This window comes from Cloeon dipterum, chromosome 3 (genome assembly GCF_949628265.1).
Source record: "Cloeon dipterum chromosome 3, ieCloDipt1.1, whole genome shotgun sequence".
Lineage (NCBI taxonomy): Eukaryota > Metazoa > Arthropoda > Insecta > Ephemeroptera > Baetidae > Cloeon > Cloeon dipterum.
Genome location: NC_088788.1, coordinates 26,513,338 through 26,529,464, shown reverse-complemented (window position 1 = coordinate 26,529,464; position 16,127 = coordinate 26,513,338). Strand labels below are relative to the sequence as shown.

Genomic DNA, 16,127 nt, shown 5'->3' with positions numbered 1-16,127 from the left:
GAGACTCCAATTTGATTTGATTGGTACTCGCACCCTCCATCAGCCTATCCCACTGCAAAACACACCAGCACGCCTACTTTCCTTGTCCTGCTCAGGGGGCTACCACTCTTATGGGCCGAACTCGTTCCCGCTAAGAGCTTTCCCCCCCAACCGTTGGTGTCGCGTCGGTCGCTTTAAAACAGGTCTTATGGCGGCCATATACGGTGTTTTGTGGGCGTAACTTGCTGCACCAGCTTTACGTGATGTGAATTTAGGCAGTGCTGTCGTAGGTGTAATAGTGCCGCCTTTTTTCTAACATACAATTCAGCAGAATTTTTGTTCTCAGCTCTATGAACATTTAGACACAGTATGTCTTTTAACAAGAACAGTAAAAGAAACTCTACGGACGCTCTTCTTGCCGACGAGGTCACCTGTCCTATTTGCAGTAGAGTGTTTGTCGTGTCCGAGATAGAGGAGCATGTCGATCGATGCATTTTTCTCAATTCGCCGTCTTCCAACTCAAAGAAGCCGGCAACTAGAGGAGCCTCGACAACACAGTCTGCAGTATCTAAAAGGCCCAGTCCATCGGCCCAAAGTTCCTCTGACCAAGCTGAATCGCAGCCATTCCTATCCAAGAAGCAGAAAATTTTGGCAGACGAACCTCCAGAGGAACAAGTCAAAGCTGAGCCGAAACCTGCTCAAAATGTACAGTATTTTTAATGATACATAAAACCACTCTGATCCGCGATAGAAACAAACTTTGAATCTAAAGCCAATAATGTAATGGCTCTTTTTTTAGGATGACGCTGTGCAAAAAAGTGAGAAGAAACCACTTCTTGCTTTCGAGGCCAGCTTGAGCAATGCTGTACCTTTAGCTGAACAGGTTCGTCCAAAGAACCTGAGCACTTTTGTAGGCCAGGATAAGGTGGTTGGAAAGAGCAGCATTCTCAGGTCACTTCTTCGAGAGGGAGAAATCACAAGTATGATCCTCTGGGGCCCGCCTGGCTGTGGCAAAGTCTGCATACATATTTTGCTCCAAAATCGATTGAAAATACGTAAACTTATAATTTACAGACAACACTTTCAAACATCATCCACTCCTATTGCAAGGAAGGCAGGATTCGGGCACGTTTTGTCAAAATGTCGGCAGTGACATGTGGAGTGAATGATGTCAAAGATGTGGTCAAAGCGGCCAAAGGAGAGATGTCCCTGACCAAGAACAGGACTGTATTGTTCATGGACGAAATCCACCGTTTTAACAAAACGCAGCAGGTGTGCCAGTTTTTCGTTCATTTATAGTTAGGGTCAATTCTCTGTTGTGTTTTAGGACGTGTTTCTTCCCCATGTAGAATCGGGATTGATTGTCTTGATTGGAGCAACTACAGAAAACCCCTCATTTAGTCTGAACAACGCCTTGCTGAGCAGGTGCAGGGTTCTAGTTCTGGAAAAACTGTCTTCAGAGCAAGTGATTTCCATCCTGTCCAATGCTCTTCAGTCGCTTGGTGCTTCAGTGGTTTCAGACAATAATGATCAAGCGTAAGGAAGAAATAGCCAGTAAAATAGTAAAACTAATTGCTTTGAGTTACTCAGGTCAAAGTTGGCTGTAGAAGACCAGGCGCTTAAGTTTTTGGCTGACATCTGCGACGGAGATGCTAGAATCGCGTTGAATTCCCTGCAATTGGCTTTCCAATCCAAAATGCATGCAGGTGATGACGCTAGAGTGGTCGTGACCCTAAACGACATCAAAGAGGGCATCAAGGTTGCTTCTATTAAACTCAATTCTTCAGTCATGTTTTAAAAATATGTTTTTGACACAGAAATCGCACATGCTGTATGACAGGGGCGGCGAGGAGCACTACAACATCATCTCGGCAGTGCACAAGTCCATCAGGGCCTCAGACCAGAATGCAGCCCTCTACTGGACCACCAGGCTCATTGTCAGTGGCGAAGACCCTCGATATTTGGCCAGGCGGCTGGTGAGGGCAGCTGTCGAAGATGTTGGTGCGGAGAAATTCTTTGTATCTAAGTAATTGCTTGATCGATTGATTTTGCTATAAGGTTTGGCAGACCCTGCAGCCCTTCCTTTGGCTGTGGCAGCCATGCAGGGTTGCCAGCTGCTGGGCATGCCCGAGGCAGACATTCTTCTCTCAAATTGCGCTATTTACTTGGCAAGGTAACATTTCAACTTATTTTTTCACTGATTGATACGTATTAAACAAATAATATATTTACAATTTTCAGAGCTCCAAAATCGAGAGAAATGGACAATTGTCTGGAGAGGGCAAAAGAGTGCATTGCAAACCACAAGGGTCCTCAACCTTCTGTGCCTCTACACTTGAGAAATGCCCCAACAAAATTAATGAAGGATCTGGGTAATATTATACTATCTCAATTTTCTACCAGCCTTAACAGTGTTTTCATACAGGATATGCAAAGGGTTACAGCATTATTCCAAGTGAAGTACCTCACCTCAAATACATGCCTGAGGGACTGGAGGGCGTTGACTTTTTCAAATCAAAATAGTTTAATGAACAGTGTTCCTTTAAAATAAATAATTAAAATTCTGTTTGATGATTTATGAAACTGATCTTTATTGATTTATGAGAATATTTACAGAAAATGTTTAATTCTTAATTGGGAATTTGGCAAGTTACTACCTAAACGTTAATCTTAAATTTAATGAAGTGATGATACTACAGTGATGACGGCGAACACGTCAATGTTTTAGTCTTTATATCAAAACGGATTGTCTTTCAAAACTTTTGTTTACACTCACTTCCTATGTCAGCGATGCCTGGCCTTCTTATTACCCTTCTTGATGCTGCTGCTGCTGTTTCGGTGTTTGCTTGCATGACTACTTGAGTCTTGTTTCGCTGGAGTAATTGCATCAGAGAGCAAGGAAGAGCCATTCATTGCTGATGAAGTGGATCCGTTCAAGTCTTTAGTGTCTATTTCACTACTACCCTCAGACTCGCTGTTGTTGTCTGTGGAAAGTTCGGTTGTTTGAACTAAAAGGCATTAACAGGCTGATGCAAATACACATAGATAATACATTTTAATCACGATCTATGGCGGGTTCTTTAAGACTACAAAAATGTCCTTAATTATTTCTCCTAAATAATGTTAATTGGTATTTTTTTTATTTTAAATATTTAATGACTTATTTTTTGGAGAAATAAACGAAATTGAACATGCAAAAAAAGAAAAGGTGGGTTCAATAACAAAATAATGCAACAAGGTAATACCTTTTTCCTGAGATCCATCGTCGGCCAGGCCAGTGGCAGCAGCCATTGACGTGATGGACGACTTAGAGAAAAGCCTCTCCGCCTCTTTAAATTTTCGGTTCCTTTTGTCACTGGTGCTTGCTTTGTTACTAGCCAGGTACCGGTCCCAGCCTCTGATAATATTTCCGTACAGCTGGGTGTCTTCTAAATAGCTGCCTTCAAAAGCGTAGATTTGCCGCTCTAAACTAGCGAGCGTTTCCTGTGAAATTGAGAAGGAACATCATTTCTAAAATACATCAAATATATTTATGGTATTTAAAATTGAAATTATATGCATTTTGCTTACAGCTATTTCGGCTTTCCGCTTTACCAATTCGCCCAACTCGGCGCGAGTGTCCTGTGAGCTTGTTTTGGAAGCCATTTTTGTTGTTTTCAAAATAGGAGCGAAGAACATGTGATAACTACCGATACGCGGCGCTGTCGTCGGAAAATGTATCAAAAACTTCCTTGCATGACGTCTCTTGCCGCATGTGGATAGCTGTTGTGTACTGTCGTGCATCGTACCACACGTGTTTGACAAAAAGTTTTACTGATTGTGAGTCGACGTGCTTCTTAATATAATTTCTAAATATTTTCAAAGACATTCTTGTACTGCTGTTATTTGATATAACTGAAAACGTGGCCTAAAATATGGGCCGCAAAGCTAAGTTTGGAGAAGAGAAGCAGAAAAAGGGACCAGGCAGGAAAGCAAAAAAGCAGGGCGATCCTTCATTCCCAAAACATCTAAAAGGTATTTTAGTCTTTAAATATTTTACTTTGATTGCAATGTATCTTCAAACAATGGAATTTCATTGAATTTCGCAGAAAATGTTGAAAAGAAACTTAAGAGTTCGCGTCAGAGGAAGAGAGCAAGGATTGCAACGCAGAAACTCGAGGCGAAGGCTCTCTTGAAAGAAATGAAGAAAGCTGCAATAATCGAAGAAAAGAAAATCAAATCTGCAGGGAAAGAGAATAAAGGTAAATTATGTTGAAATTGTGAATGACATATTAGTTTTCTGGGATTGTCTCTAGGTCTGTTTTTGAAAATTTAAAACGGGAGATAATAGGGATCTCCTGGATATTGGTCCCAAAATTTAACCTGAGCTAATGAGACTAGTGGAGGAAATCTCCGGGCTTCTACTTTGGCTATCTGGCTCACCTAGAGTCTGGATGAGTCCTATTAAAATTAGCTTGTTATGTATACTTCAACCGTTCCCTCAATTTTCATTAAAATTGATGTAACCGTTAGTCGAAGAGTTGCGGTAACGCGCCTACTTTAGAACCCCCATGATGCTTTTGCCTCACTCTCACAATCATTCACTCTCATTTTTAACAATTCAAATAAGATTTATATTACATATCTGATTTTAGGAATCATCAAGAAACAAGTTCCACGTAAGAAGGCGCCAGTTCCGGTATTAAAAGAGCCTGAAGAGAGTGAAGGTGAAGGAACCACTGAATATAGTGACAGTGATGAGGAGCTGCAGCAGTCAAAGGCTAAGAAGTTAACCAAAACTGCAAAGAAATCTCAAGAACCGAAGAAAAACTTGTTCGATGAAGGTATCTTAAAGGATGTTAAAAATTTAAAAATATATACAATTCTTGCCCTAGATGAAAGTGAGGAAGATGACAATAGTGATGAATATGAGGACAATGACCTGGATATTCCTGACGATGATTCTGAATCTGAGGAACTTGGAGACGAAGAGGATGAAGAAGTTGAAGGAGATGAAGGTAGTGACGTGGGAGAGGAGGAAGAAGAAGTTGAAGGAGATGAAGGTAGTGACTTGGAAGATGAGGAAGATGAAGACAGCAACGCTGAAGACAGCGGAGATGAGGAAGAGGAAGGTGACTCTGATGGTGCTCAGGATGATAATTACGGAGATTCTGATGACAGCGACATGCTTCCTATTGAAAAAGCCAACAAGAAGCTGAAGAAAAAAATGGAGAAGGAAAAGTATGCACAAAATTAAAATTGATTTTGCCTTGTTCAACATTGATTGTTCGCTCAAAGGGCCGATGCTGCTGCTGAGGAACTAGAAATGAACGTCACCACGCATGATGTCTTCCAATTCCCTGAAGGCGAAGAGGCAGAAAAAATGGAAGGACTGCAAGATGTGCAGCAGAGAATGAAGGATGTCATCATGGTGCTCTCTGACTTCAAGTACAGCTCACTTCCATTCTCAGTGAATTTGTTTTTAAACAAGTTGCCTGCCCCCTAGGCGGCTGAGGGAGCCAAACCGTAGCAGGAAGGAATACCTGGAACTTCTGCTGAAAGACTTGTGTCTCTACTACAGCTACAATGAATTTCTTATGGAAAAACTTATGGATATCTTCCCATTGAGTGAATTGATGGAGTTCTTGGAGGCCAGTGAAGTGACCAGGCCCGTTACCCTGAGGGCAAACTCTCTGAAAACTAGACGCAGAGATCTGGCGCAGGTGAGTCAATTTCTGTCACGCATTGAAATGGGATTGGGAAGAATCATTTTTGCAGGCCTTGATCAGCAGAGGTGTCAATTTGGACCCGATCGGCAAGTGGACCAAGGTTGGTCTGGTAGTTTTCAACTCGCAAGTGCCGCTTGGCGCCACTCCTGAGTACCTTGCGGGTCACTACATTCTCCAGGGAGCATCCAGTTTGCTGCCAGTGATGGCACTGGCCCCGCAAGAAAACGAACGAATCCTAGACATGTGTTCCGCGCCTGGAGGAAAAGCATCTCACATTGGTATTGGAATTTATTTTTAATTGTTTCATAACACATTTTAATTTTCATTCATGTAGCTGCTATTATGAAGAATACTGGAGTTCTCTTTGCTAATGATGCCAACAAGGACAGAATCAAAGCCGTTGTGGGCAACTTCCATCGCTTGGGAATTGTAAATTCAGTCATCACAAACGTTGATGGAAGAAAGTATTCTACGGTAAGTTGGTTTCATAGTAATTTTTCCTTGCAATTACTGGTTCTTTGCTTCATCTTAGAAAATGAAACATTTAACTAATTTTGGTCATTAAATTTTAAGTACCTCTGTCATTTACATTGTAAAATCCCCATTCCATGAGGAGTACCATGCTTGGCTCCCAATGGAAACATTAATAGAAGCTTGAAAAGGCCAAATTTAATGACAGCAAGGTGAGAGTTATATTTTAATTATTATATTTTCTCCTGCTCTCAACAACCCTTTTTAAACGGAATAATTCTGTCAAGCTGATCATGTTGAATGTTGTTTAATTTAAATTGGTTTATTTCAGATGATGAAAGGTTTCGACCGCATCTTGTTAGATGCCCCTTGCACAGGCACAGGTGTGTTGTCCAAGGATCCCAGCGTCAAAACTAACAAGGACCAAGGAGACATTGACAAGTGCGTCAACCTGCAGAGGGAACTCATCCTTTCAGCCATTGATTGTCTCAGTTCTGCAGACAAATCCAAGTCTGGTGGCTACCTCGTCTACTCGACTTGTTCCATTTTGGTACTGAAAATTGTTATAAATTTTTATCATATTACTAATTTGATTGGTCCAGCCTGAGGAAAATGAGTGCGTTGTTGATTTTGCTCTGAAGCATAGAGATGTCAGGCTTGTGCCAACTGGACTTGATTTTGGCGTTGATGGCTTTGCCAACTTCAGACAACACAGGTAATAAACCAAGCATTGTCTTTTCCCAACCGCGATAATAGATATCACGAATTTAAATATATTTTAATTTTTTATAAGGCTACTCAAATTTAAATTATTTCACTCCTAAAATTATATATATACATATAATCATGTTTCTTTTCTCAGCATTTCATTAAATAACGAATCTTTCCACATGTTATAGACTGCACCCTAGCCTGAAACTATCTAAAAGGTTTTATCCTCATTCCCAAAACATGGATGGCTTCTTTGTGGCTAAGCTTCAAAAATTATCCAACAAAATTCCACAATCAAGGAAAGAAAGGAGGATAGAAGAAGCAATGGAGAACCCTGAAGGCAGTGATGAGGAAGACTCTGAAGAAAGCCAGGGTATGAAACATTTGCATATATATGAAATGGCTTTCTCAAAATTTTAATACAAGTGCACTTTTGTTTCTCTTTAATTCAGAATTTATGTCTAACGTGTTGCAAGTATATGCGTAATTTTAACGAGTCAGAATCTCAAATTTAATCGCATTTAGCATGTTAATCATCCTTAATCTTCAACTAGTTTTTTATTAGTGAACTTTGATTTTGCAGAGGAAGAGAAACCAGTGCAAAAGAAAAGTGGCAACAAGAGAAAGAGGGAAGAGATAACCAAGGTTATCAAAGGAGATAAAAGCCAGAAAAAGCCCAAACTGGACAGTGATCAACAGTTGCCTAAAGGTCAGAAGAAGCATGTTCAAAATGGTGAAGAACAGAAGAGACCTGTCCAAAATGCTAAAGAACAGAAGAAACCTGTTCAAGGTGGCAGAGAACAGAGGAAACCTGTTCAAAGTGGCAAAGAACAGAAGAAACCTGTCCAAAATGCTAAAGGACAGAGGAAACCTGTTCAAGGTAGCAAAGAACAGAGGAAACCTGTCCAAAATGCTAAAGAACAGAAGAAATCTGTAGAACACAAGAAATCTGTTCAAAATGGACAGCCAGATGGCTTATTTATCTTGCCCAAAGGGAAGACAAATTTGAAAGGGCAGAAGTCAAATAGCATTGCTACAAAGTTAAACTGCTAACAATTGGCATTCACTGGACTAATGTACATTCATCACGCATTTGTTCATTGTAACGTGCATTTTCTTTAATAAAAGCCAATTTAACTATTTAATTGGCTGCCTTTTTGTTCTAACTCAAGATTCAATTCCTTTATGTTTTAAAATTATTTAAGTTTAAGATCTCAAAAACTCTGAAGTGAAATTTTTAAATATAATCAAACTTACAGAAATTCAATAAAAACTATAAGTTTTACAAGCAGATAAAATAGGACAATCTTTATGGCAACATTTAAGTAATGATTTATGTATTGTTTTTTTTTCATTTTAAAGGTTGGAGGCTGGGTAATAACGCACTAGAGTAAATTTGCATGCATGTTTATTCAAAGTATTTTATTTTGATTGAAAACAATGGAAAATCAAGTTTTCCATCTTTAATTTCGTGGTCTCTGCCTCTGGATTCTCTGGAAAACAGGCTTATCAGGCAAAGGTCCCCAGCTAGATGGAAGTTCCCTCGAGTCTTCCAGCTTAGACACGTAACCCATAAAGATCACTTCAGAGCTGGGCTGCGAGTAGTATCTGTTATCTTGCACCTGCAAATTAATTCAATATCACACTATGTACCTAGGGTCATCTAAGCACGTACCTTTTCAGCAATAAAGTACATGAAAGGGTGCGAAACATTGAATTCGATCTGCGGAGCGTTGGACAGGAGGATGGCGTGCACGGCGGTTGCGGCGGTTCCAGTGGCGCCTTCCTCGTCGACCTTCAGGTTAGCTTTGTGCAAAACTTTGGAGAGCTGCACTTTGCTGTCAGCAGTGATGCCAGAGATGTCGGCGTTGGGTCCGAAGACTTGGGCAACATTGGGTGGTAGGATATCGTTGAGCTGCTGCGTGGTTTCGGCGCTGAATTTGGGCAAGTACAGGGTCATCTGCACAGGGTGGTTCATGCTCTTTATGATTTCGTTGAAGCTCTCCGCAGTCAAGGAGTTAATCAAGTTGGACAGTCCCTTGGGATCGTGGGGCAGCACAATGTACATGGAGTATCTTTTGGGATCCTGAAAGTTGCTTTAATTTGTAATATTATTCCTAATTTAGTGGCTCTCAAGTTACCTGGAAAGGCAGCTCCACAACTCTGGCGTTCAAGCTATCGATTATTCCGTAACGGAAGTATTCGTAGTTCTTCATCATGTCCACCATCTTAGGTTTCAGCGAACCTTGGTGGTTTTCGTGGAAGATGCCGTAAGGGACGGTCTCCTCAGAATCAAATGTCTTGTCCCATCTGGCCTTCAGGAAGATGGCGTTGACCATCATGAAGACGGTTTCGGGGCTGAGCGAGTCAGGGCTGATCAGCTCTTTGATACCCTTGTCGGTGACCCTGCGCACCCATTCGTTAACGTTGTAAGCCGCGCTTCTGGGCCGAACAAAGTCAGCGTATTGGAACTCGGCACCATATTCGGAAACGAGTTTGTCTTTAAACTTTTCGTTGATGTTGAGTGTATTGCTAAGGTAAAAAGCGTTTCCAACGCTGAAGCTGCTGGTATCGCGGACTACGCGACGCAGTCCACGCGTCTCTCCCAGCGCCGCGGCCAGGTCGTTGCGGGTCTGGCCATTCGTGCCCTCCAGCACCATCGCCAAAAGCGTGCGGATGCTGAATGGGGAGAAAGTAAAGCTGGTTTCGGGCTCACTTTCATAAATCTGTTAATCAGAAAGCAAATTACACGTTAAACCTTGTTATATTTTCAAGTACATTGAATTTAATATTTATTACTGATAATTCATTTGGTTATAACGAGGAAAGAAAAATCTTGTTGCAAAAAAATATGGTGGTGACTTTGACTCTTTCCTCTTGCATTGGCAATTCGAGTTTCTTATCACTTATTGAGGTTAAATGTGAAGTCACATGTGCTAAGCTGAAAGGAGCACACATAAAATAAATTTAAACGCGAAGTGCGTCATTCTATACAAGACACCATAATCCCCAAATGATAAATTTTGAAAGTTATATATTTCTTAAAAAATAAATTGAACTAATCCGGGTTCGGGATCTACCAGAATTTCATAATTTTACCATAACAGGAGGTAATTACCTGTATTTACCGGATAGCTGTTACAGTTTCTGCCGGGTTACACATATCTCGCCATTTCTAATGAGAATCCCATGTAAAAGTATAGGGGTGGCGAAAACTGTAACTCGGCGGCAAAAACTCTAACTTTACCCTTTTTTTTGTTGCAAGGGCACACTTTTAACTACTACTTAACTTATTGTACTGTTGCTAAAAGTTTCACTTTCCTGGTACATATATACCAAAATACCTGGTAGAAACTTGGTGGTTTTTACCGTTAAATACCAATTGGTATAAACTTGCGAAACCTTGAACTAATTGAAAGCAAGCAGAAAAATTATCCAAACCTTTTTAAGAATGCTTAATTCGACTTGTCCAAATCGGTATTCCGAAGGTTGCCCACCACGGGGATCCCCAAAGGCAAACTGGCCCGGTGGTTGTCTGTTTTTGCGTTTTCCACCATTTCTTTCCGCCGCTATTGCCACTGAGACGACAAGCAAACTCAACAAAAGTAACTTGAACATTATTTAGGAGACTGTAATTTGCGAGTAAAACAAAATCTGCCCGAAGCCGACTACTCGCGGCTTACGACTGCTAACTTTATTTGTGTATAGCAACAGCTTATGAGGATGACCTTGATGGCTGCTGCTTCTTCTCACTCCATGTATCTACTTTCCTCCTCCAATCCTCGATGTACCATTAAATAACGAGCAATAATGCTCTTCTGGAGTACGTGTTCATTTTTCGTTGACGATTAAAGATATTATACATACGTGTCGGAATAAATTGTGATTTGTTATATAAAAAATTTATTTAGCTGTCCCCCCCCCCCCAGTGATGATGAAATTTTCCTCAACTTGTTTTCAAAAAATGATGCAAAAGGCAGAAGTAGAAGAAGACATTAAATAAAACGAGCCTAAAATGCGCGTGATGCGTGAACCGAAGAGCTGACCTTTCAGTAACTTTTCTCCCACTCCCGCTCCCGCCAGTCCCGCCCTGCGTCACCGTCTACGCGAGCATGTTGTGCGGCAGTGCGGTCTTCCTTGTTGTGTTTTATAAGCCACGTGACTGCTGGTGTAGGTGTACTGGTCCAAAGCGACAGCGAACAGGATGAAATTTTGTGACTAAAGAGTTGTCAATGCGTGGCTATTAAAAACTACGAGAAGGAATACAATGTGTAATAGACACTTTTTATTTTGCCCAATGAATGGGTCTTAGACGCGCCTCGTGTTTTTTCTGTTTTGAAAAGAAGAAAATAGCTTTAATTAACCTTCATAAAGCCTTCTTGGTGCTCAAGTGGACACGCCCCCCAGTACTTCATTGACGGTGTCGTGTTTGTTTGCAATTCATGTGTTCTCCTAAATCCTTTCACTTCCACTGCTTCCCACACGCACATCCCTTTCCTGCCCTCGCCCCCCATTTCTTTGTTCACCTTGCACCTTACTCTTACTCATAATCAGTGAATCAATTAACCTGTTCATCGCAGTTTTCCATTTTTTTTTCTTTTGAATCTCTGTCCCCATAGACAGAAGTGGTTCCAGCTTTTTTATCGTAAAAAGATAAAAGAACCATTCGTCAGCACAAAATTTGTGCGATTTCGTTGGATCGAAACTGACTGAAAATAATCCATAAGCCATTATTCGTTTGGATTCTATCTACGTTGACACGCTCACAGCAGGGAAGGCAGATTGATAGCTGAACGTGAGTTAACGCTATGTATATAATATGTATTAGAAAATAATTTTTCTCTCAATAATCGTTTCATTTTTACTTCTACATCTATAAAAATTATTAATTTTGTGAAAGGCGTGTTTTACAACAGCCATTATATATAGTGGAATAGAATTCTCATTCCATCTAGGAGATTCATCTTTAAGAATGTTTAATGTTTCAGTTGAAATTTTTCCTTAGCGAAATTTAAATAAATTATTGATATGTATTATTAAAATATTCATTTAAGCTTATTTAAATCCTTAAAAAAATATTTTTAATTGTTTTTAAATGGTTCATTGAATAAATTCTACGTTCTGCAACAACTTATTCAAAATTTGCAAAATCTGAAAAAAAATATATTATGCGGTTACCAATTGGATCTTTCATCTACAGGCCAGCTTAAAATATAAAATATTTTGTTAGAAAGATACTAGATCAATTTTTATACTGTAAATTATCCTCTATGCCTCTGGATTTCTATTGTTTTTGTAACTGCACACTAACTTTGGTGAGGACGCGGCTATATTACCTGTTAATTAAAAGCAATTTAAACCGGATATATCTCTAACTAAACATAATAGTGTGTCGGCGTTAACTGTTCGTCCATTTTATTCACAATCTAGAATTGCTGGAATCTCTTGAATTTGTTTTATGTATCAAACTGCTAAAATAGTATTTCCTAATGTTGACCTTCGTCACTTTATTTTTTTAATTTTACATATTGTGACTTTTGATTTGGTTGGATCTAACGTTTTTCTACTGATGTTTCCTTTATATAAGAAATATTAATCAGACAGTTTCCATAATCTCTTTTTTTTCGAGATAAATCGGATCAATGAAAGAGTTGTTTCGTTAAAATCCGATTAAATCTTCTAGGCGTGAGGAAACGCTATCCGGTTTCGCTAAGCCGCGATATCAGCTTACAGAAGCGCGGGTATTTTGTTTTATAACACTGCAAAAAGTTATCAAATGACCTAGGAGCAGGTCATACAATCCTCGGCAGTGTCTGTTTTTCAGGCTCATTCTTTGCGCTTCTTTTACTTGCAATTCCGACTTTTAAACAGAAAATGACATTAGAAGACTACAAAGACCTGGTTGGCTCAGCTGCCTCCATCACTACAATTCTGCAGTTCTTCTCAGGAGTGTAAGGAAATTATGTAAATAAATTTTCAGAGTTCGCTCAACCATTCACACACAAGCATGCAGCAGCAAAAATCCATCAACAATTCATTTTCTTTTGGGGATGGGTTTCTTAATACGGTATTTTTTAAACTGGTTCGTTTAAAATTATTTCAAGATTTATAAGATAAACACAAATTGTAGTTCATAAATTATTTGTGATTAATGTTAGTTTTTCCACATTTGCTCTGAACAAATATCTTCAGTGCTCTTTTGAACGGCTTGCTGCTATCACTTTTTGCTATAGTAAACAGGATCTCTCCAAGTTCACAAAAGGTTAGGCTGGAATTATTTTTGTTGAATTTAGAAAAATGATAATATAGTAATGTTTTGAACTGTTAGATAGTGCCCATAACCTTTCGCATGTTGCAATTTTAAACTTTCACGCTTTCCTCATATATTCATTTTCATCTCTTTATCATATACTATCATTTAAAATATTACCAACTACTTAAAAAATATTTCTAGCTATTTTCTATGTTCCTGATCAATATATTTATAAATCTTTTAGATTTGTTTGTTTGGACATCAAAAAGAAAGGAGATTCCGCATCAGACTCTGTTCTACCATTCTTAGGAGGATGCATCATGTAAGTAGCAATATAATAACAACTTTCTAACTTATCTGAAAATAGCACTGCATTTTCAATGACAACATGGATTATTGATTATTTTGTCAGGCCAAATGAAGTCATGTCTTCTATCGAGCTGAATAGGCACTAAATTTGTTTATTACTTATGGTTTATTGAAAGCTTTTACAATACTATATATGTATATTTGTACTTTCATTTCGGTAGTAAAAAAATCTCTCGCAGTTTGTCAGTAAACATTTGCAAAAAAGCGCCGTTTTCTTAAATCAATCCAGAGGGTTAAATTGTAATAAAATCCTGCTAAAATCAGCTGGGGAATGGTTCCTTTCGTTTGGTAGCATTTTCATTTTTCAAAAAACTTAATTTTTGGGAATATTACACGTAGCTCTGTTATCGCTTTCAGCGGTGCTCTCAACCTCAAGTACGCCATGCTGCTGGGGGACTCGGCAATGCTGGTCGTCAGCATGGTCGGCACGCTGATGAACATAGCCTACCTCGCCTTCTTCTACTCCTACTCCAGCTGCAAGGTAAGATGAGATCGGTATCGTTTGCGTCCGCTAAATCTCACAGATAAATTTTAACCAGAGTGACGTCAGCAAGGCCACGATCCAGGGAGCCGTCTTCGCATTTTCTCTTCTCTACTATGCTCAGTTTTGGGAAGACCCAGAACTCGTTGAAGACAGGTTTGGCGCCATCCTCACCGTGCTTATGCTCTTACTGCTTGGCTCCCCTCTCTTCTCGTTGGTAAGTTAAGCAAATAATCGCAGGTCGTAATCAGGAAGAGAATCTTAAAAATTCACTGGGAGGCTTGGCTTAATGCGTCAGTGTTGAGCATTATTTTATGCCATATCTGTCTAACAAAATTCTTTTTTGTCATTGACGCGCAAAACATTACTAAAATTGGGCAGTAAATATTTTACGTGCTAGTAGAACTGTAAGATTGTTGAGCGCATGCTTTGCGTGCACGTTGAAATGTAAGAATCCAAGCGATGTTTGGGGCCTACGTATGGTAGGCCCCAAGTATGTGGGCCTACGTTTGTCTCTCTTTCATTGCAATGACGAGGATTGCGAAATCTTTTGAGACTGGCTTACTACTTGCTGCTTTGCGTCTTTCCAGCATGCTTGAATTAATTTCACGGGGTGAATGAGGGGGCAGTAACACGGGCTGGGCTTCCTCCAATGAGATACGCGCGCCCATATTATTCGTTTGCGGGACATAGTTTTCGCTTTGAAGAGGTCACCCATCTTGAAAATTATAGAAAGAAGAAGAACCATTTACAATAAATTGTATTTTCATTCTAGGGAAAATTGCTGAATAAATAATGTGCTTTGCTCTGGACTATGTAAAAATATAATGTCGCATTTTTCAGGGTGAAGTCATCCGAACAAAAAGCACAGCGTCCCTTCCTTTCCCAATCATCTTGTCTGGTACGGTAGTGACTTTTGAGTGGCTGATCTACGGAATCATCATTGACAACATATTTATCCAAGTAATATTCCATAAAAATATTGATCCACAATTATTTATGGTGTGTTTCTTTAACATTAGATCCAAAACGGAGTTGGTTTGGCCCTTTGCGCTGTGCAGCTGTCCCTCTTTGTCGTTTATCCACGCACTCCGGTCGAAAAGAAGAAGGATTAGTCTGTTTTGCTGGATTCAGCGTCTTTTCCAATTTTGAGAACGCCGCATTTCGTGCAGCATTCCATTGATTATATGCATGTGATATTGCTGTTTACCATAGTTACAATGCTACTTGCCACTTTGCAGTCTTCCATGCGAAAGAAAATAATGTCGAGAACTCAATGCTATATATTATGTGACAATAACAATTTATAAACTTTACAATCAATTCAATCGATTGACAATAAATTTCAGGTATACATTAAATAATACAAAGAAAAAGAGAAAATTACAGAGTAATCGTGTTTGATCGTTATCTATACGTGTTACGTTTTTGAAATGGACGAGATTGATAACTGTATTACAAACTCGTTTCCATAAAAGTGTCTGTTGCGTTTGATTGCTATGCCATACAATTCATAGCTAGTCTGGTTGATGCATTTTGTGAGTTTAAATAAGGTAGTGAAAACAGAATAAAATTCCGTGCTTTCCAAACACACCAAATCGCAATCTCATTCTCTCTCGCCGAAGCAGCAAAATGCGGAAAAAACTCGCCTCTTTCCTTTTCTTATCTATGGCCCCAACAACCTAAATAAGAGGTCAAAAGACACTCTGGTGGCTAAAGGCAAGGGTCCTGTGCCGGCCGTGCTAATGGCCTAACGAGCCCCTTAGGCTGTCGTTCGACGCAACCCGCTGGACACATGTGTCAAACGGGATGCCTATCCCTGTTGCCAGGCGCAGCGTGCGGAGCAAAAACACGTGAGGAGTGCCACTATGCGCTGTCTCTGCAGTAATTGATGGGGTTTCGGAGCAGAGCAAAGCTATTTAGGTTTGGGGCTTGCTTTTTTGTTGAATTAGCCAACTATGTATAATTGAACCCCAAACCCCTCCAAAATAAAATAGGGAATAAACAATATATACGCTCATTGTAATCTGACGTGCTGAAAAAAATCAGTTCAGTTAAAAAAAATATTTGAGACTCACGCAGAATGGTTACATTTTAAAAAGCATACAAAAATCGAAGAACCGTGAAAGAACTGAAGATATATTATCCAATCTGC

The 16,127-nt window shown here is 39.7% G+C and overlaps 5 protein-coding genes across 10 annotated transcripts; 3 read left to right on the top strand and 2 right to left on the bottom strand.

Annotated features, from left to right (window-relative positions):
- The first annotated feature begins 245 nt into the window (after positions 1–245).
- Positions 246–2,540, top strand: LOC135938514 (ATPase WRNIP1-like). The gene is made up of 9 exons (XM_065482182.1): positions 246–684; positions 779–994; positions 1,054–1,251; positions 1,307–1,515; positions 1,570–1,738; positions 1,797–1,980; positions 2,038–2,152; positions 2,221–2,351; positions 2,405–2,540. Exons 1-9 carry the CDS (start codon positions 349–351, stop codon positions 2,500–2,502), a joined length of 1,656 nt encoding a protein of 551 aa, XP_065338254.1. The 5' UTR covers positions 246–348; the 3' UTR covers positions 2,503–2,540.
- A 58-nt stretch (positions 2,541–2,598) lies between these two features.
- Eaf6 (chromatin modification-related protein EAF6/MEAF6) lies at positions 2,599–3,700 on the bottom strand. 2 transcript variants are annotated; one of them, XM_065482185.1, is made up of 3 exons: positions 3,550–3,700; positions 3,225–3,462; positions 2,599–2,987 (listed from the first exon to the last, which is right to left on the bottom strand). In XM_065482185.1, exons 1-3 carry the CDS (start codon positions 3,655–3,657, stop codon positions 2,764–2,766), a joined length of 570 nt encoding a protein of 189 aa, XP_065338257.1. In that variant the 5' UTR covers positions 3,658–3,700; the 3' UTR covers positions 2,599–2,763. The 2 variants fall into 2 exon arrangements, with proteins under 2 accessions (XP_065338257.1, XP_065338258.1); XM_065482186.1 differs by having other exon boundaries at positions 2,605–2,963.
- Positions 3,701–3,737: 37 nt separating this feature from the next.
- LOC135938513 (uncharacterized) lies at positions 3,738–8,014 on the top strand. Of its 5 annotated transcripts, XM_065482181.1 has the most exons (14): positions 3,738–3,993; positions 4,068–4,220; positions 4,614–4,802; positions 4,854–5,199; positions 5,257–5,406; positions 5,465–5,681; positions 5,737–5,965; positions 6,022–6,161; positions 6,490–6,708; positions 6,761–6,873; positions 7,058–7,242; positions 7,453–7,620; positions 7,651–7,710; positions 7,771–8,014. In XM_065482181.1, the coding sequence occupies exons 1-14, from the start codon at positions 3,894–3,896 to the stop codon at positions 7,920–7,922; spliced, it is 2,421 nt and encodes an 806-aa protein (XP_065338253.1). In that variant the 5' UTR covers positions 3,738–3,893; the 3' UTR covers positions 7,923–8,014. The 5 variants fall into 5 exon arrangements, with proteins under 5 accessions (XP_065338253.1, XP_065338250.1, XP_065338251.1 ...); XM_065482178.1 differs by having other exon boundaries at positions 7,651–8,014; XM_065482179.1 differs by having other exon boundaries at positions 7,453–7,710.
- A 246-nt stretch (positions 8,015–8,260) lies between these two features.
- On the bottom strand, positions 8,261–10,563 carry LOC135938515 (leukocyte elastase inhibitor-like). The gene is made up of 4 exons (XM_065482183.1): positions 10,311–10,563; positions 9,011–9,595; positions 8,545–8,955; positions 8,261–8,491 (listed from the first exon to the last, which is right to left on the bottom strand). The coding sequence occupies exons 1-4, from the start codon at positions 10,485–10,487 to the stop codon at positions 8,333–8,335; spliced, it is 1,332 nt and encodes a 443-aa protein (XP_065338255.1). The 5' UTR covers positions 10,488–10,563; the 3' UTR covers positions 8,261–8,332.
- Positions 10,564–11,161: 598 nt separating this feature from the next.
- LOC135938516 (sugar transporter SWEET1) lies at positions 11,162–15,570 on the top strand. The gene is made up of 7 exons (XM_065482184.1): positions 11,162–11,664; positions 12,741–12,820; positions 13,367–13,444; positions 13,849–13,972; positions 14,031–14,189; positions 14,816–14,935; positions 14,995–15,570. Exons 2-7 carry the CDS (start codon positions 12,744–12,746, stop codon positions 15,085–15,087), a joined length of 651 nt encoding a protein of 216 aa, XP_065338256.1. The 5' UTR covers positions 11,162–11,664; positions 12,741–12,743; the 3' UTR covers positions 15,088–15,570.
- Positions 15,571–16,127: the final 557 nt, after the last annotated feature.